Source organism: Mauremys reevesii, linkage group 4, assembly GCF_016161935.1.
Source record: "Mauremys reevesii isolate NIE-2019 linkage group 4, ASM1616193v1, whole genome shotgun sequence".
Classification (NCBI taxonomy): Eukaryota; Metazoa; Chordata; order Testudines; family Geoemydidae; genus Mauremys; species Mauremys reevesii.
In genome coordinates, this window is record NC_052626.1 from 21,191,739 (window position 1) to 21,211,728 (window position 19,990).

Genomic DNA, 19,990 nt, shown 5'->3' on the forward strand with positions numbered 1-19,990 from the left:
AGGGGAGGCTCCATGAGGGAAAAGGAGTTTGTTGGTAGCACATATTAGCTTCCCACCTTTGACTTCAGTTTTCCTAGCTGTGCTGTTTGGCTTCTACTCTTCCATCTGAATACTCAAGGCCTGTCTTCCATTTGGACCCAGAGAGATGCTCTGCGCTGGAGAGAGTTGTTATTTGAGGCCCTTTCCTCGTTTCTGGCCCCTGGTCCATTGAGGCAGCTCTTGTTCACGAGCAGCTGGGGCTGGCAGCCCGGAATGACAAATTAGTCAAGTGTCTGCTCCATAATGTCTTTGCCCAACCTCACTGCCAAAGCCGCAACAGAATCCATTGGCTGTTGCAAAACTTTTGCCTTTTGGAGGTTGCCGTTTGAATCCATTTTTCTGCCCCATTCATGCCAGTGGTTAGGCAAGTGAACCAATCAGCACCGGGAAATGTTTGGGACCCCCGTAAAATGTATTTAATCTGTCTGCAAAGGAAACTTTATCTCCAGGATAATGACCCACTGGAGCTACTCAGACAGACATGTAATGTCTTTAAACACTATTGATGAGCTGTCACATTTTGTCAGAATCTGTGATAGACATAAAACCAAGTTCCAAAGCCTTTGAAAAAGGCTTGGACCAGCTAAAGACTGAAACAAAATATAATAAACTAAACAGAGCTACTTCCCTACAGTACCTGCCAACCAGCCCTATTGACAATCCAGGAGACTGCAAATTTGCATACATTTTCACACATCTCTGTACATTCAGAATCCAAGATCTGCCCATTGATAAGTTATTCTACAATGAATTCCCAACATGTGAGGAGGCTTGCTGCATGAATTTCTGGGCTGCGTGGGTTATTTGAGAGGTACCAGCTATAAAAATCCAGTGATAAATAAGTAAACGTCCATATTGAAAGTTCTCCGGCCTGTGTTATGCAGGAGGTTAGACTAGATGATCATAATGGTCCCTTCTGGCCTTAAAATCAGTGAGGCTACATACTTCCAATACTGCTCCTGATGCCATGTCCTAAGGAGCTGTGGAAAGGTTGTGCATCTTAGCCCCACTCTTAATTAATGTCATGCAGAAAGTAATATTGGTGCCGCGGTGTCGTTCCCAGGATATTAGAGCGACAAGGTGGGTGAGGTAATATCTTTTATTGGACCAACTTCTGTTGGTAAATGAGACCTGCTTCTTCAGGACAGGAAAGGTACTCAGAGTGCCACAGCTAAACACAAGATGGAACAGATAGTTTAGCATAAAGGTTCCTTAGAATATGTGCTAGCTATGCTAAAACATCTGTTTGATCTTGTATTTAGCTGTGACACTCTTAGTACTTTTCCCAGACCTGCAGAAGAGCTCTGTGTTGCTCTAAAGCTTGTCTCTCTCACCAACAGAAGTTGGTCCAGTAAAAGATATTACCTCATCCACCTTGTCTCTGATGCAGAAAATAAAGCCATTTAAAACATCTCATGCTGGACTTCTCAATGGAACTAGTGTGGACATCATAAGGTGGCACATTGGAATGTCAGGGATATAAAAAATGATGGGTCCCCTCTTTTGCTTTCCTGCTAAAATATTTGCTCTCTGACCTCAGGAAGCAACATGAAAAGTTCCAAGGTGGCTCTATGAAGTTCTCATAACACATGTCAAACTTGAATGGGACGGCAGGAGACACCTGACAGTGCAGCCATTTCAATACAAGACAGAGGAAGATAAATTCTTGCTTAGGGTTCCATCGTGTGAGATGGCCTGGGGGAATCTGCGTTCAGATATTCTCAATGATAAAAGCCATCAGGGAAACAAAAAAGGACTCTGAAATATTTTGCTGCCAGGCCTGTTTCTCTCCACACACACAAATCACTGGCTGATTTCATGTGAAAAGTGTTGGATCTAGGCCATAGAGCTCAGCATCTTGCAGGGATCAAGCAATTGATCTCTCTATGCCTCAGCTTCCCCTTGGATAAATGGGGATAAAGTATTGTTATCTAATTGAATATCTTTAAAGGGAGAAAAAAACAACTACCGCACACAAACGGCATGAGCTGTATGAACACTGTTTATTCTGTTAAGGCATTGGGAACTTCAGCTAACAAATGAATGAATACAGCTCCTGTCATCGACAAGGGAAATTGATATGCAATTATGTCACTTCACCCTAGTGTCACCAGATGTCCCGATTTTATACAGACAGTCCCGATTTTTGGGTCTTTTTCTTATATAGGCTCCTATTACCCCCCACCCCATGTCCTGATTTTTCACATTTGCTGTCTGGTCACCCTACTTCACCCACCCCTGAAATGCAGCCATCTTTGGGGTAGAAGAACTCAGCAGCTCTAGAAGCAACACAAAATAACAGGTTAGGACAGGAACTGAAGAAATCATACACAGATGATGATGCAGGGGGATTTTAGTTAGCCCTGTCTACGTGGTAAAGGGTTTTTGGTATAAGCTAAGGTGGGAATTTAAACAGATATCGTACACCAGTGTATAATCCCTGCATGTGGACACACGTTTTCCGATACAAGAGTGGCTTTTTCTGCTTTAACTTATAACACTTGGGAAGAGGTTTAGATTAACCAAATAAAAGCCACTCTTATTGCAGAATAAAAGTGTCCCCGTAGAGGGTTATCCTGGGATAACTGTTGCTGTACAATGGGTAAAATATTAGCCCGAATGAAATTATATTCCAACCTCACATTTGGCTAGGACCGCTCAGGACTTTGCTATTAAGCGATGAGTTCAGTTTCATCATATAAAGGGTTAACAAAATAAATCCCACTGTCTTTACTAGCCATCTCCTTCAGGGCCTCCTCGCTGGAGCATGCACCATGTGACTCCTACAACAGAGAGAGAGAAAATGTTTAAGGAGAGGGGTGAAGCAAATCTGATGTGACAGTGTGGAACTTTGCACTACAGTTCAGCAAGCTGCATATTTCACATGGGAATGGCCAGACTGGCTCAGACCAGCCAGCCGTCTAGCTCGGTATCTTGTTTCCAGCAGTGACCGGCAGCAGAAGCCCCTCAGTTGACCATTATGGACTGAGCTGCCCACAGAGGATGTTCCTCCTTAGCCCATCCATGAAGCATGAGGCTTCCTATTTCTGTAACTACAAAACAAAGTGACCCCATCTAATGTAATGGTGGATGTTCTCATTCAGAGAAAGGAAAAACCTTTTGTAGAACCGGCTAAGCTTTTAGCCAATCCCTAGGGTGACCAGAGTTCCCAAAAGGAAAATGGGACACCACATGGGGATAGCCTGAGGCCCTACCCCCACCCCCAGGCTGTCCCAAGCTGCTCATCTGAGGGCCCCACCCTGTGTGCAGCTTGCCCAAGCCCCCATCCCCACGCAGGGCTGGCCTGAGCCCTGTCCTCCCTTTTCCCCCCCGTGTGAGGCTGGGGCTGGCATCACTGCCTGAGCCTGGCATGGCCCCCCCGCCCCACAAGGCTGGGGCTGGGATCGCCACTCATCCCCTGCCACAAATTCCTCCACACCCCACTTTTTTGACAAAAGTGGGCATTTGTCCCATTTGTTGATCAACTGATCAAGTTGGCAAGAACACATAGGACAAATATCCACTTCTACCAAGAAAGTCGGGACGGCCGGGCCCGCGCTTAAAAAAGGGACTGTCCTGGCCAAACCGGGACGTATGGTCACCCTACCGATCCCTCGTGACAGCAAATTCCACACACTGGTTAATTCATGGCTCTTTCTGGGGCAAGTGTCCTTCCTCCCAGAGCAATTCTCTTCTCCTGCTGCTCATTCTTGTCACGCCCCAATTACATTAGATGGGGTAATTTGGTTCTTTTACAGAGCTATGACGGAGAGGAGTGTGGGGAGAGTGTGGAAGAAACATGTCAGTCTAAGGCACTATGGATTCAGGAACAGCACAGCTCATTTTTGCCAGTAACGTATCCAGAAAATGAAACGCCTCTGCTACATTTTGTACTTAGTGCTCTGGCACCTAGCTACAGCTGCTAACTCAGAGGACTGGCCTTCCTCAAATGTTCCACACGTCCAGGCAGCTTGCAATGCACTCAGGGCATAGACCTCACCTACCACTCCTTTGAAAGCCTCAGCTGCGATGGATGTGTAAAACTGGAGAGCTTCTACATTCCACATTGTAAAAAGCCTCTGGTCACAAACAATGGCCAGCACAGTCACCAGCTGTACATCACATCTGCAGCATCGAGGTAGAGCCCAAGATCTTCCACTCACTCCAACAGCACACAGCTCTTCCACCGGAACTAAAGAGGAATCTCCACTAAGTACATAGGACGTATCCCTGCTGTGGTCTGCCCAGTCCTATAGACTCGATGTTCCATCTAGCAGACACCACCGAGGTCAGACATTCCAGCCAGAACCCAATCACCCCACCAGCCTATTGCCTGCAATGGCAATTCCACATGCAAAGGATTACATGGTTACACGTTGAGCCAACGGTGGAAAGAGAGAACGTGAGAGTACTTACAGCTCTGTTGGTCAGCGTGTCAAATATAGGATTGTCAAACCCTTTGTCACTTGGTCCCGCCACAATATCTTGGTCCTCCTTTCTGTTCCACAGGCCTGCCAAGTGTGCGGATGGTAATCTGAGAGGAAAGACATTTTAGGTTCCCAAATGTGCATCCATCCAAAGCTGAAGGCAACTGTCAAGCCAGTCACCCCTAGTGAGATGGATTTCCTTCATGATACAGATGGGGGGATATTTCAGGTAAGTGTCAGGCCCTCTTGAAAAAGGGACATTGATTGTTCTTCAGGGACGTGGCTGTAGTTTTCAGTTTTAAAACCTGGGCTCTCTGAAGGACTGTTTCAGTAGCATTTAGGATGATTGGCATCCACTGAAGCTCTCACACATCCTGGCTGGCCCTATCATTTCCCCATTTTCTACAGCACTCTCCATTATAGAAAATAACTGGTGTCCAACAGCAGTGATGTAAGTGCTGAAACCAGGGCCAGTGCAAGGATATTTTCCCCCTAAGCCAAACTTCCACCTTGCGCCCCCTGCCCCCAGAGCATCGCTTATTATAAACTTTCAAAAATGAATACTCCATAATGTGGCATTGTTTATTAGAATTAATACACGTTGGGCTTGAAAATTTATTAATTTCATTATTTAGTCTACATATTTAATGAAAATAAATGGCCTTGGGTCTCCTGCACCTGGCTAGAGTCCCTCCTCCCGCCCATGGATCTGGAAAGGGCTGTTTTGGGGATCAGAGCACAGAGCTGGGAGTCGGGATTTGATTTCTATTCTCCACCCTGGCACCAACTTACTGGATGACTTCAGGCAAGTTACTTCCCCATTCTGGGCTTCAGCTTCCCCCAGTGCTAAGGTGTGAAATGGTTCCTTGCTTCTGGGCTGGAAAGTGCAATGCAGGCAGGAGGGGGTGTTTGAAGGCCTGTCTTCCCCACAGCGGTGAGGTGAGGACAGAGTTCCAGCCTCCGTCATGACTGTCCTGGTTGCTTTACTCTGCCCCATGCCAATCGCTGCTGGAGCCCCTTACTCAGAGAGCTCTGGCCCAGCGCAGCAGCGTCAGTGTCATTCTGGGCCTGATTTTCAGAGATACTGAGCATCTGCGGTTCCCCCGATGTCTGTGGGAACTCCAGGGTTCTCAGTACTTCTGAAACTCAGGGCAATTTATTTTGAATGCTGGGCCAGGACTGAGCCTGCAAAGGCAGGTCCATATACACCCCTCAATCCGCAGCAGATCTCCCATCAATAACAATACAAGCAATCAGGAGAATAAGGAGGGGCAGTTGGCCCAATGCTGGGAGTGGGAAGGATATGGCCCTAATGTGGTCACTAAACTTCTACCTAGTAAAGTTACTGGTGCATCTGCTGTCATACAGTGGGAGAACAAAAATCTCTTGGGTGCTGCAGCCTGCCCAGGGTTCAGCTGCACTTCACCTGAGTTGCTTGCACACTTGCAGTGGTTGGTCACCCATGTTACATGAAAATCTGGCTCTGATGGTGTTGTAATTAGACTTAACAGTTACTGCCGCACTTCCTAGAGCTGTTGTCCCAGGCTGGCTGCAGACTCAGGCAGACAGAACTGTGTCGGCTAGACGCCCATCACCTTTGGAAGATTTTCCTTGTAGCCATAAGGGCTCGAGGCAGTCGTGTTTCTTCACTGAAAACTTGCACTGTGCTGCCCCTGAATCCCAGATTAATACCTTGTGTGGGCAGGTGCAGAACTCAGGGCTTGAAGGCCTCTGGTCTAATGGTCTGAGCCAGGGCAGAACTAGGAGCCTCAACCTCCTGTGTTCAAAGCAGGATTCCGACAATGACTCCCTGGGTGATCTTGGGCAAGTCACGTCCCTGTTATCTGCCTCAGTTTCCCCAGAAATGGGGCTCTATTTACCTTCTCCACAGGGCTGCAGGGATGGATGGGGATGAAGCCTTGGAAGGTGGCATGTGAAGAGGATGGTATCCTCTGGCAGGGCCATGAACCGCCCCCCGGTGGCCACGGTCTCCTCTTCCTTTCTGCCACCCCTGCCCCCGCTCCCGCCACTGCATTGCTGTCAGTAGGGCCAGCTGCAGGCGGGCTGATGTCACCAACTCCAATCTGCAGCCAGCAGCCCTTGGGCAGCAGCCGCTGCTGCGGCAGGGGGTCCGGGACTGTCAGAGCCAGAGGGAGCAGGCTAGGGAGCAATGCGGCAGCCCGGGGGCTCATGGAGGAGGCGGCTCTGGGCTGGCAGGGGGGCCACGGGCTGGCAGTGATGTGGGGCATGGCAGAGGGAGGTGGCGGGGCCCACAGTTGCAGAGGACACCTGCAGAGGTAGGTGCTAACGCGGCTGCGAGTGTCCCCGTTCCCCCACTGAGAGCAATAGCGTAAAAAAAAAATTTTGGGCACCGCTTTTTGGCGCCCCCAAATCTTGGCACCCTAGGTGGCCGCCCTGGCTGAAACAGTATTTGTGCCTGCGCTGGAATTCAGAGCCTGCAGCTGGGCAGGGAGAGCCAAGCCAAAGGCTTTGGTCTTGGGTTCCACCCATCTTTGATTGTTTCATAAACTTTCCTCCCAAAGCAGCGAGCAAACAACTGCCCAGCTTCCAAACGCGCGTCACTGGGAAATGAATAATCTAGGAACAATTATGAGGGTTAGAGATTTATTTAGAATTGAAATAAATCTGCTATTTATTGCTAGGAAACGCTAATCATCTCTGTGCTTGTCGAGAGGCAAGAAAAACAAATGATGCCTGAGAACTGCGCTGGTTGTTGAAAAATGCAACACTAATACGTTGGCAAAAGCAGAAGCAGCCTGCCTTTGATTCGTACCCTGCTGGAGCCAGCCAGCTGTGACAAAGCTCTCTGGTATGCAACAGCAGCCTGGACGTGGGGTTTCATCTGGAACTTCTGACCTTGTCTACATGTAACAGTTCTGGCGCTTCAACTCTGCCATTGTAGTTAGACCAACACCATCCCCCTAGTGTGGAAGCAGCTACACTGATATAGCTTATTCCAATTCAGCAAGGCTATGTCTGCACTTAGGAGTACTTTCCTGGACTAGTGTTATTTCCATGGTCAGGTATAGGAATCCTGGTATGCTATACCAGCAAAGCATGCCTAGTGAGGACACTGCTACGCTAGCAAAGCTGCATGTTGTACCGGGGAAGTAAGATCACCCCCAAGGAGTGAAACAAGCTAGTTTTGCCAACGTAGCGGTGTCTACATTAACTTCCTTTGCTGGCACAGCTATGGTGGTCAAAAATCACACCTCTTCACCCCCTGGCCCAGGGAGCAAGGCTGCCAGGAGTCTGTAGTGTAGACCTGGCCCAAGTTATAGTGTCTACACTGGGGCTTTTATCAGCATAACCGCAACTCACACCCCTTACATGGCTCTGCTGGGAAAGCTTTTTAAGCAGAGACCAGGCTGTTACGTGGTCCTTCGCTGTGGTGAGGTGACCTGTGGGACAAACACCTGCAGAATGGGCTCATAAGGCCCATCTGATTACACTGAAATCTTGGGATGGGCCTTTCCCCTGCCACCCCCACTTTTCTCCCTTTTTCCTTCCGAATTCCCCCTTTTTTCCTTCTTCTCGTCTCACCTATTGTGTCAAATGCATCCGATCCAGCCACCTCCCAGTACAGCTATGCCCTGATAGCTATACATCCTTCCAGTGCACGCGCACGCACACACACACACACAGAGTTAACATTTCAGAGGTATAATCTTTACTGCTTGACTTTGCTTGTTTTGCAAGCAGTCGGAAACCTTTAATAAAACATGAGTGATTTAAATAAAGTGCTGGCCAATGGAACAGTCAGATAAGCCCCAAGATACTGAAACAGGCCCCAGATGTGCAGCCCCCCAAAAGAAGTGAGGGCCCAGACCTGTAGACCGTACTCAGGCCTGGGTTTCTTTGGCCTCCGTCAGAATTTGGGGTGCAGAAGGAATGCAAGGCCGAGCCCTGCCCTGGCCTAGTCTCCATTTATGACGACTGAGTAAACAGGCAGTGCTAGCTGCGTGGCGATTAATAAATAAAGCGACAAGGTCCAAGGGGCTGCCGCGGGCTCTCTCCATTGTGCAATTTGCTCTCAGGGACACAAAGTTGCAGAACAAGTGTTTAGAATTGTTTTGATGCATTAATATTGCCAAATGGGCCCCACTAGGCAACGTCAGTTCTGCACGCAGATGCGGGGCTGCAAAGCGACAGGAGCAACAGGGAGTTTCCATTAAGCTACAAAACTGAACCACACTGAACTCAAACCAGAGAACAGCGCAACGGCTATGGGCTCATGGGCTGCAGCTGGAGGGGGCACTAATGTGCCTTGAAGCCACCAAAGAACTTCCTTGCCCCTGGGGCCACTGTGCACCCACCAGTCCCTGGGTGCAAGTCAGAGCAGCCTCAAGGCTGCCCTCATTTACTCCAGCTACCAACAACACACGCAGCCAAGGATTGTTGCAATGCCAGGATGCCCAGCCACAACCTTTCCCTCACTGCAGGGACAGGGCAGGGCGTAGAAGCTGCTCTGGCAGTTCTTTGTCACCTGAGGACCTCCCCAGGATGCGAGGGTATTTGGGAGGCCAGTTCTGCCAGTGTTAGCGCAGCTTGACACTGGTGGAGCAGCATAAAGTTGTTTTAACGGTGGGTAGGGTCTGGGCCAATCCCTGGATTCTTTGTTTCATGAATCAGTGAATGACAGAAGAGACCTCAGAGATAATTCTTTTAGTCCCAGCTGTTAAACAAGACTCTTTGGTGGTTATCAATCTAAGGGGTGTGAAAGCCCCTGTCCCTACCTTATCATCCCCTTCCTATGGAGAAACAGCACTGTGCCAAGCAACAGCAGCCCAAGCAGTAGACCAATAACCGTCCCAGCAATGGTGCCATCAGTAACAGCGCCTCCTTGTCCACTAGAATTACTGCCAGTGGCTACTTGCACTGTACCTGTCACAATGCCAAAGGAGTCACCTGCAAAGCAAGAAAGAGGATTTTTCAGTACAGGGTTATACAATACAACCCACCCACCCCCCACTCACCTGCAATCCCTGTACTGAACTGGTATGAACATAAAAAGCAGGGTGCCTAGAAAAATAGTCTCTGCAACTCACTGTGGCATTAGCATGTCCCCAAACATGGGTCTGGGTAAATAGCAGGTAGTGGGGCTGTGTGCAGTCAGTGGTTTCAGTTTACAGGGGTTTGTGAGATGCAGCCCTTCAGTTCTGGTTCGCACGGGTTCTCACGCACACAAGAGTCACTTACTTGGCAATTCAGGTTAAAAATGGTCAAAACCTTCACTTGTCACAGGGGCCAAGATTTTCCAAAGTGCTGAACAGCCAACAGCTCTCACTGACTTCAAGGTATTCGGCCCCTTTGCGAATCAAGTCATTTACTTACATGTTAGAGGCTGTCCACTATAAAGTTTTGCCTGCATAGCTATGAAAAAAAACCCACGCCCCCTAGACAACATAGGTAGGCCAGATAAAATCCCTGGTGTAGACACAACTACACTGATAGAAGACTGCTTCCCTCAGCTTAGCTCATGTCACTCAAGGAGGTGTTTTAGCTGTACTGGCAGAATTCCTCCTGTCAGCTTACACTGCATCTCCACTACGGAGCTCTGCTGGGTTAGCTATACTGGTATAGCAATGCTGGCAAACCGTTTGCAGTGCAGACAAGCCCTAAATGTGGATTTAAGCATCTAACTTTAGGCTCCTAATGTTGGCAATGGTTCCCGCTTGAGTCACACTATTTGAATCAGGCTTTACATCAATAACGTGACACTTTTCAGAGGGAACTCAGCTCTGGGGGATTGATTTGGATAGATCAAATGATGGTCACTCAAGCGTCTTGCACATGAGCCTGGCTGAGCGTCCAGGTTTTATTTGAATGTTCTGCACAGCTCTAGCATGCGCGTCTCGTATTCTATGCAGGAATGTTTGGGTCGGAGCTACCCTCCAGAAAAAGTGAACCAAGCAGATACTATGATTCCTTTTATGGGATCAGTGAAAAGGTTCAATGAATTCACTCGTCTGGCCAATCAACAGTTCTGTTCTTGGGAGATATCAGGAACCCACATATGGAAAATGCATTTTGCAAAAGTGAAAAACTTTATGTGAAAACTCTGTTCCTTTTGCTTGTTCCTCTTTTCTGAGGTGGAGACAAGAATGGACAGGTTGTATGGAGAATGGTGGAGTCCCTAAGTTCAGACAGCCAATTCCTTTCCTTTCCATGCCAGGACAGAAAAAAGACGCATCTGATAGACAACATGCAAGTGGCAGTTTCTTTCTTCCTGCCAACGTAAGCCTGGCCTACACAGAAAGGCTGGTCCATGGACAGCTTTGGTCCTGGCATACTATTTTGGTTAGGGAAGGGATGGTTTACCAAAATAATGATACCTGTACAGCCTCTAGGATGGACATAGTTATACTGGTGTAAAGATGCCATATACGAGTATAACTTTAGTCCTCTTCCCATATGGGGATAAGCTGCACAAGTATAAGCACCTTTATACCAACAGAATTGCCTCCACACTGGGGGTTTCATCACTTTAACTCTACCACTAAACAGATACAACTTGTGTGTGTAGACAAGACTAAAGGTATGATTTTATACTCATTTAGTTAAACTGGTACAACTCTGTATGTGGACACTGATGTAAATTCACAAGCACAAACTAAACTGATATAACCAGTTTTAAGTGTCCGCATACAAAGCTGCACCAGTAAACATTGAACTTGTGTGTAGCCAAGTCCTTAGGGAGTGGGGGAGGATAGATTTGCAAGAGTTGTGCTGGACTAGCACTGATTAATTCAGAGGGGCTGTGAAATGCTTAGAAGCTGAAACATGCTCATCTACACTTCAAATGACCGTTGGCATGGCTACGGTGCTCCGGGTATGAAAAATCCAGACCATAGAGCACTGTAGCTATGCTGACCTCTCCGCTGGTGTAGATGCAGCTAGGCTGACAGAAGAATGATTCTGTCAATGCAGCTACCGTTGGTTGGGGAGGTGAAGTTCCTGTGATGACAGAAAACCCCTTCCATCACTGTAGACTGCGTCTATACTACAGGGTTATGCTGGCATAGCTACACCACTGGAGCTATGTCGCTATGGTCCTCGGAGGGTAGACATGGCCAAAGTGCTATGTACAAGCAACCAGGAGTTTTCAATACATACTTTGTTAAATAAACTGCCACTTGATTTTCTGTGATTCCTATTAACCACCTAGAAAGCATCGCTGGTGAATGAAAAAGAATCTTCCATAGGTGAATGGGAACAGTTACCGTGCTCTGCTACGTCACGCATGATGTCCTCAGCCAACTGTTCAGCTTTAGTCCCCGTCTGTGACCCCGTCTTATCATCCATTAGCACAATCTGGATGACTGAAACAGAGTTCCGTGAAGCCTGAGGTTTTCGCACCTTGGATATAGCCAGCTGAACACCTGCATATTTTGGCTTTTCAAAGAAAGCAAGACGCACAAAACACAATGGGTCAGCAGGCAGCGATTATAGGGTATGGCTCCATCTGGAGCTGTGATGGACAGCAAAATAAGTGCTGGCTATAAATCTTAATGCAAATATCACCAAGAGCTAGTGTTGCTGTGAATCACATCACTGCTGTGTTTTCACAATTATGTCTTCTTTCCATGCAGGGCTGTAAGCAACAGACACTGGGGCCCAATGTTACTTCAAAACACTCAGGGTAGGTTACGCCTGTAGGAATACTGCTCCCTTTGGAGCTGGGTCAGGTGACAGTGTCATTTGACCCCTATATAATGAGGCAGTGAATGTAACACACCCATTAAACAACGCATTAGAATGTACACATTTGTAAGGAGGGAAGAACCAGACTCACATCTATTGCTACATGGGGCTATATTCTGATCTTGATTATAGCAGGGTAAATCTAGAGTAACTCCCATGAAGTTACTCCGGAAGCACAACCTGCCCCAGAGCAAAATTTGGCCCATGGGATCCATTGTGGGATAGCTGAAGCCATGTCCTCCAGGTGGCTGCACAGGGCACTAAGCTCAAGAGCATGAGACTGGGCTGCTGCAGCGACCCCAGTACTGGCATCCTCGACTGGCCAGTTGGGCGTGAGACCGCAGCGTGGAGGAGTAGAGCCAGGAGTTCTGCATGGCAGCTGAGCGCCATGACACCTGAGCAATTGCCTGTCACGCAGCGTGGGACCCCCAGCTCTGCTTTCTCCGGCAGTGTTGCGAATGGATATTTAGAAAACTTTGGGTCAGGTTCTCTGGTCAGCCACCTTTGTGCCTCCAGATCCCATGGCTGCCAGGGACCAACCTAGTCCCCAGCATAAGTTAGAGCAGCCTGAAAACTGCTCTGGTTTACGCCCAGGTGCCCACAGTCCCTAGGACCCATTCTGCAGGCAGGGATTGGCCAGATGCACCACCTTCTTGTTCAGGCACCATTTGCTCTGGCCATGCCCTCAGTGGTGGAATGGGGTAGGAACTAATATGCCAACTGTATGCTCCTTGAGGAGTCTCCTACATCCCCACCTGCCCGGCTCCACCAGGATGAAAGCCACTCTCTGCTGGGGCCCTGCATGGCTATGAATCTGGCCCTGTAAACCCACCCAGCGTGGGTTCTGCCTGCTGCTGCAGCGCTGTCATCCCTTGGGAAGAGAGAGTGCCCCAGGTCACTCACTAGCCAGTCCCCCACCCTCACCCTCACCCAGGACTTAGAGAAGAGCTGAAGCCTCAAGTGCATGCCTCAGGGTTTCAGACAGCTACCTGCAGGGGTCAGGAAGGGATTATGCCCCCCCTCCCACCCCCATGCTTTGGGTTGGTGGGTTTTTTTAATCTCCTTCCACTGAAGCACCAGGGATGGCCATGTGTGTACGGTTGCCAGGCATCCGGTTTTTGAATGGAACGTCCAGTCGAAAAGTGAACCTGGTGGTGCCAGTCAGCACCCTGCCTGCCCTGGCTCTGCACAGCTCCCCAGAAGCAGCTGGCATGTCCCTGCAGCCCCTAGGGGCAGTGGCAATCAGGGAAGCTCTGCCTGCTGCCCCCACCCCACCACCAGCTCTGCAGCTCCCATTGGCCGGGAACCACAGCCAATGGGAGGTGTGAAGGTGGTGACTGCAGTGACAGGCAGCACACACCGCGCAAAGCCTCCTGGCCCCTCTGCCTAGGGGCAGGACATACTGGCCACTTTCAGGAGCAGCGTGGAGCCAGGGCAGGCAGGGAGCCTCCCTTAGCCCTGTTGTGCTACCAACCAGGAGCTACCTGAGATAAGCGCAGCCCAGCTGGAGCCTGCACCCCCAACCCTTTACCGCAGATCAGAACCCCCTCCCGCACCCTAACTCCCTCCCAGAGCCCGCACCCCAACCCCCTACCACAGGTCAGAACCCACTCCCGCACCCTAACTCCCTCCCAGAGCCCTCACCCCAACCCCCTACCACAGGCCAGAACCCACTCCCGCACCCTAACTCCCTCCCAGAGCCCTCACCCCAACCCCCTACCACAGGCCAGAACCCCCTCCCGCACCCTAACTCCCTCCCAGAGCCCGCACCCCAACCCCCTACCACAGGTCAGAAACCCCTCCCACACCCTAACTCCCTCCCAGAGCCCGCACCCCAACCCCCTATCACAGGCCAGAACCCCCTCCCGCACCCTAACTCCCTCCCAGAGCCCTCACCCCAACCCCCTACCACAGGTCAGAACCCCTCCCGCACCCTAACTCCCTCCCAGATTCTGCACCCCAACCCCTACCACAGGCCAGAACCCCTCCGGCACCCTAACTCCATCCCAGAGCCCTCACCCCAACCCCCTACCGCAGCACAGAACCCCCTCCCGCACCCTAACTCCCTCCCAGATTCTGCACCCTCATCTGCACCCCACCCCCCGACCCCAGCCCTGAGCCCCCTCCCCCACCCCAAACCCCTCGACCCCAGCCCAGAACCCCCTCCTGCACCCTAAACCTCTCATCCCCGGTACCATCCCAGAGCCCAGTCGCAGCCTGCACCCCCTCCCGCACTCCAACCCTGTCCCAGCCCAGAGCCCCCTCCCATACCCTGAATCCCTCATTTCTGACCCCACCCTTGAACCTACACCACCAACTGTAGCCCTCCCCTCTCCTGCACTCCAACCCCCTGCCCCAGCCCAGTGAAAGTGAGTGAGGGTGGGTGAGAGTGAGTGACAGAGGGAGGGGAGCTGGGGTGAGTAGGGGGCGGGGTATCAGAGACGGGGCCTTGGGGAAGGGGCGGGGTAGGGAGCGGCACAAGGGTGTCCAGTTTTGTGCAATTAGAAAGTTGGCAACCCTACATGGCTGACGATGAACACTGGGTGGGGTGGGCCGGTGCCTTGAGATGGCACCAAGCATTCCTTCTCTCAGGGCCTGGTTGGCAGGGGCTTGCTCCCATGCTCAGGGTCTAACTGATCACCATACCTGGGGTCAGAAAGGAATTTCCCCCAGGTCAGATTGGCAGCGACTTTGGATATTTTTTGCCTTCCTCTGCAGCATGGGTGTATCTCACGTAATCATTTCCCTGCCATGGAGGGGGCCTCGGACACTGACCTCGGTCCCTCCCTCCCTGTCACACATCATAGCCTAGTCTCCTGTGGACTGTTCAACTTTTAACTCATTTTGGGTGTTGGGTTTAGTGGTCGGGTGCTGGATGGTGTGGGTGGCCTGTGACATACAAGCAGTCACACTAGATAATCTGGCGGTCCCTTCTGGCATTCAACTCTACAACTCTGCCAACTTCTTTGGGAGACCACATAGCCAGGAGGGGTGAGTGAAAGAAATGGGATGAAATCAACCCCCTCTCTTCTCCCCATACACCCCAGTTCACATCCCTAGTCCCAAAACAATAGTAGGAATGAATGACAAAAAGGAACAACTCCCTCTTCGGTACAGGGGCAGTCGAGAACCCTGCATGGTCCGGGGCTGATTGTTTCACAGGCCACCTCCTTCCTCGCATCTCCTGGGGGCATCTCCTACTTGGCCCTCTGCTCTCTGGGGTAGTGGCTGGGCATCCTCATTCAAAGGAGCCCACCTTTGGGACCTGCTGCCCCTGACTGTCAACACTTGAACAAGGCAGGTGTGAGCTCCTGGTGCTTGTGCTGCCTGGGTCTGTGTTGAACACAGGGCTGGCTCCAGGGTTTTTGCCACCCCAAGCGGCAATTCAGTGACTGGTCCTTCGCTCTGAGAGGGACTGAGGGACCCGCCGCCAAAGAGCCGGATGTGCCACCCCTCTCCGTTGGCCACCCCGAGCACCTGCTTGCTGGGCTGGTGCCTGGAGCCGGCCCTGGTTGAACATCACTCTGTCTTCTGTCCTGGGACTGTAGCCTTGTTAACTGGAAGAGCAGGACAGTTCGGGGTAGTCTGGACTCAACATGCCTGGTTTTGCTCTCATTTACACCAGTGTAAATAAGGATTCCCACCAATGACATCCTGGTGTGAGAGCAGAACCAGATCACCGGCTTCAGTAGTAATACCTAGCTCTTACAGAGTGCTTTTCATCCCTAGATCACAATGAGCTTTACAAAGGAGGTCAGGATCATTAACTCCCTTAGTAAAATGGGGGAACTGAGGCATTGGGCGGGGAAGTGACTGGCCCAAGGTCACCTAGCTGCAAATACTCAGGGTAGGAGGTTGGATGTAGCTGGAAATAAGGGAAACCCTAATGGGCCAGATGGTAAATAGAGACTTCCTACTAGCTGAACTCTGTGTGCACCAGCAGCTGAATTCCTGTTTGAGGTCAGAAGCCAGGGCTACAAACAGCTGTTCCCCACGCTGACTTCCAAGTTACAAGAGTATCAGGTAGGGCTCTGCAAGCAGCCACTACCCAGCCTGACATCACTGGAATAATGTACGTACCAGTCTATTACAGTGTATTTATATTATAAGATAATGGTGAGCATCTTATTGGTGGGGTTTCCTGGCTTCTATCTGAATGATGTATTAAATAAGTCTTTCCAAACAGACTAGCATACCAGGCTCAGGAAGGCATGAAGAATTCTGTTCTGATACTGCCTAATGTCGAAACCAGGCGTGTATTCCAGTGAAATAGTGGCTCCTGTAGTTCAAAGGCAGAAAGACAAGAAAGAACACACACAGGTTCATTGATTTTGCATTTGCAAGCACACCTCTCATTGCAAGTGGGCTATTGTGGGGCTGGCAGTGTGGATCAATGTGGTTTTCAGAGTCTACCAAGATCTGGATCAGTACACGATTCCCAAACAATTCTCCAGTCCCATTTGTGTAATCTGGTCTCATTCTAGAGCTCACAAAGGGGAGGATAATTCTATCAGCTAGCGATTTCTGAACAAAGCTTTCAGAAGGAAACACCTCCTCTATTGCTGGTCTTTTTACAGGTTTCAAAAACCCAGCGTCAGTGGAACTTTTTTCAGAACGCTCCTGGGAAAGCCGCATCCACTGCTGACACTTACCTAGTTCTTAAAGAGGTAATGATGAGCATCCATCAATGCTTGTAAAGTACTTTGAGCTCCTTGGATAAAAAGCACCAGGGAAGGGCACAATTAAATTCACCGAATCAATTGGCACCACACTAGTTGAGCTAAATATTTTTCTTGAAAAGCAGGAGTAAAAGTTCCTGGAAATATGAAGTTCCAGTAATTGCTTTCAAAGGCTCTGCTGGTACGAACAGGTTTGAAAACCATATGCTAGAGCCCTAATGAGTTTGGCATGATGACTGTGTATGAAAAATTCCCATTCACCTTCCAGGAAGGTAAGCAGACAAACACCCATATGTAGAGGAAATTCCACCAATCTGTTGGGTATATTTTCATTTTCAATGAAATTTACCATAGGTGATAAAGATGACATTTATTGGAACAAGAAAGTGCATTTTCCTTAGGTATTTTCCTTTCGTGACATCCCTGATGCCAGCACTGAATGCAGTTCCTAGCAGCTTGCACTAACAGGAATGGATTGAACTATCTTGATGACTTGTGACACCCTGACAGGCTAAACCAGGAGCAGGCCTCGGAAAAATCAGACGGGGACAAAAGGCTGCAATCCAAGATAGACTCCAGAAAGGGACGATAACGATTCAGAGAGACATGAATATAACACAGCGCTCTGCATAACTCGGGCTCCAGAGACAGGCATTTGAGGCATAGTACAGGGGCGGGAAGAGGTGATGGGTTTGATTTGAACCCGACACTGACTTCCTTGGACAAGTCCCTAAGGCCAACCTTTAGGCATATAAGCAAACGCAGCCTAATTTTCAGAGGTGCTGAACCCCTTTGTCTGAAGCCAGTCCCCGTGCCTCGGTTTCCCCATCTGTGAAACGGGGATAATAAATAGCTACCAACCGCAGCGAGGCTGTTTGACAAATAGTTAATATTTGTGTTGTGCATTTAAGATCTGACGGCACTAAAGGAAGCACTGAGCATTGTTTCCTATAATAATCCCGTGAGCTTGGGTCCCCTTCCTGCGAGGTGATCAGTGTATAAAGCTCCACTGAGGGGCTCAGTCCGGATGGGGATCAGAGCTTTAACTCTAAAATCCTGTGTCCTTTAATCTCACTTCATAGGGAGGTGGAGTAGCCCCTAGAGCAGGAACAAGGAGGAAGTCGGATGCAGAATCAGGATAGTTCAGGAATTTGTTCAATCAATTAATCCTTTGTATTTATTCATCCTACTTTGCTATTCGAGCCAGTGAAGTGCTGGCTAAACGAGAACCAAGCAAAGAAACACGTATGGTTTAAATTCTGGTAGGAACCTGGACAGTCCAAACCTCAAAGGAACCAAATTCTACCACAACTGATGGGCTATTGGAAGCTGTCTTGTTTGGATATCATCAGTATAAAATACTGTACTACTGGGGGAGGAGGAGGAGTTAGAACAGCATATAAAAGACCTTTCCCTAGATGTCACCATGCTGATATGGAGGGATGATCAAAACCCCTCAGAGAAAAACCAGAAGGGCTCAGCAGGTGGAGTATGGGTTATTCCTCAGCTTCAAAAAGTCCAGCCAAAGGGAGACTAGAGTCCACTGAGTTAACAGGCGTTTTCCCACTGATTTCACCGGACTTTGGATCAGTTATTAAGCCAGAGTCTTGATACTTGCAGAGTCACCAGCATGTTTAATTATTTTTATACCAACTCAAGCCTCCGACCTTCCCACCGACCAGACCCCGCACCAGTCAAACAGCAGTCAGTCAATTCTTAGCATTCCCAAAGTATAGATGACAACCACAAGATTCAACTCCAGAAGGGCATTCAAGGCTGAGGAAATAGATACAATGAAGCCAGAAGGCCAGGTACGCCGCCCACGCCTGCTTACAGGAATAAATCCCCATTCTACACTCACCGCATATTTCACAGCAGTGTCCGACTGGCTGGAAGGGCTCCTTGCACACAAGCACTGGGCACCGAGTCCCCGAATCCCCGAGCAAGGCAGCGCAGATCTGTTGATGTTCCTTAAATGAAAACCCAGGGTAAGTTCCTTTGATCCACCCCGGCTGAAGAGCTGCTCCTGCTCTGCTTTTCTGTTCAGTTTTGCAAACACCACCGAGATTGCACTGCCCTGTCTGAGCATAGTGCTGGGATGTTCCCTGACTTCCTGTCCGCATCCTGAGGCCATGAAGAGTCCACCCAGGAGTTGTGACTTAGCGGAGCTAAAATATCCCAGGGAACAATTTGTTTAATTCCAGTGGAAAAACTCACCCCAGCATTTCCACACTCACAGCCCGACTTGTCCGGACACCTGGCGTTCGTCACCTGGAATGTCCCGTTGCCGTGGAACTGCAGCTTGGCCGAGCTTCTCTGCATGTACTCAGCTAAGGCCGCATCACTGGTGAACTTCTACTTCCCAACCCAGAAAGATTAAAAAATAGATCAACATTTCTTACCAGCTGAGACTATGGAGTGTAAGATCTGGCAGCTCTGCAAGCAAGCAGCCAGGCTGCTCCAGCCTTGTCGACAGAGTGGTCGCTTAGCCTACCTGCCCTCAAAGGTGGAAGTACTGGGACTTGGGACATCCCCTTCAAGGTGCACTGGCAAGGGAAAATAATGGGATCATGCCCACCTCCCCTTCTACAAAAGGCCTGAAAGGCTTTTCCAAACTAAGAAAACAATAAAAAAAGAACACCATGGGCTGGGTTTTTTATTTGTTTCTTTCTTTTTAAGCTGAGAATTACCAGGACTCTGGGTAATTTCTTTTCCCTCTTTGTACTGGAGGTCGGCTTAGAGGAGCCGAGAGCCAGACTGAAGATCTATCTGCCTGTAACAGCAGGGCTAGGGAGTGGATTCTTTAACAGAATCTTTTATCCCAAACTTGTCTGTCAGGCATTTCAGTTAACTCGCTGTTAGCAGTGAACTGGAGTGCACTAAACAGTCTGACTAAAAACCCCTGTCCTATTCATTTACAGGCTTCCAAAGAAAGATTTGTGACATCCTGACGCTTTTAGGAAAAACAGGGGAGACAAACCCTAAGGTAAAAGCAAGAGGAAATTAATAGGCCTTCTTACCTAAACGGGGGTGGGGGAGTGGGAGGGGGAGTGGGTGCACACACTAGTCTTTGCATGTCACCTTTCAAAGAGGGGTAGAAGCAGCTGATGGGCATCTTTT

General features: G+C 49.5%; 1 protein-coding gene across 1 annotated transcript in view; it reads right to left on the reverse strand.

Moving 5' to 3' along the window:
- Nucleotides 1-2,621: 2,621 nt before the first annotated feature.
- The window catches only part of AMN (amnion associated transmembrane protein), a 52,781-nt gene continuing 35,412 nt past the window's right edge, over nucleotides 2,622-19,990 (reverse strand). The window contains exons 7-13 of the mRNA XM_039534091.1: nucleotides 19,088-19,225; nucleotides 18,732-18,840; nucleotides 16,388-16,470; nucleotides 11,711-11,882; nucleotides 9,224-9,395; nucleotides 4,456-4,573; nucleotides 2,622-2,822 (exon numbers count right to left, since the gene is read on the reverse strand). Coding sequence (XP_039390025.1) covers nucleotides 2,712-2,822; nucleotides 4,456-4,573; nucleotides 9,224-9,395; nucleotides 11,711-11,882; nucleotides 16,388-16,470; nucleotides 18,732-18,840; nucleotides 19,088-19,225 — 903 coding nt within the window. The 3' untranslated portion in view covers nucleotides 2,622-2,711. The remainder of the gene's footprint in view (nucleotides 2,823-4,455; nucleotides 4,574-9,223; nucleotides 9,396-11,710; nucleotides 11,883-16,387; nucleotides 16,471-18,731; nucleotides 18,841-19,087; nucleotides 19,226-19,990) is intronic.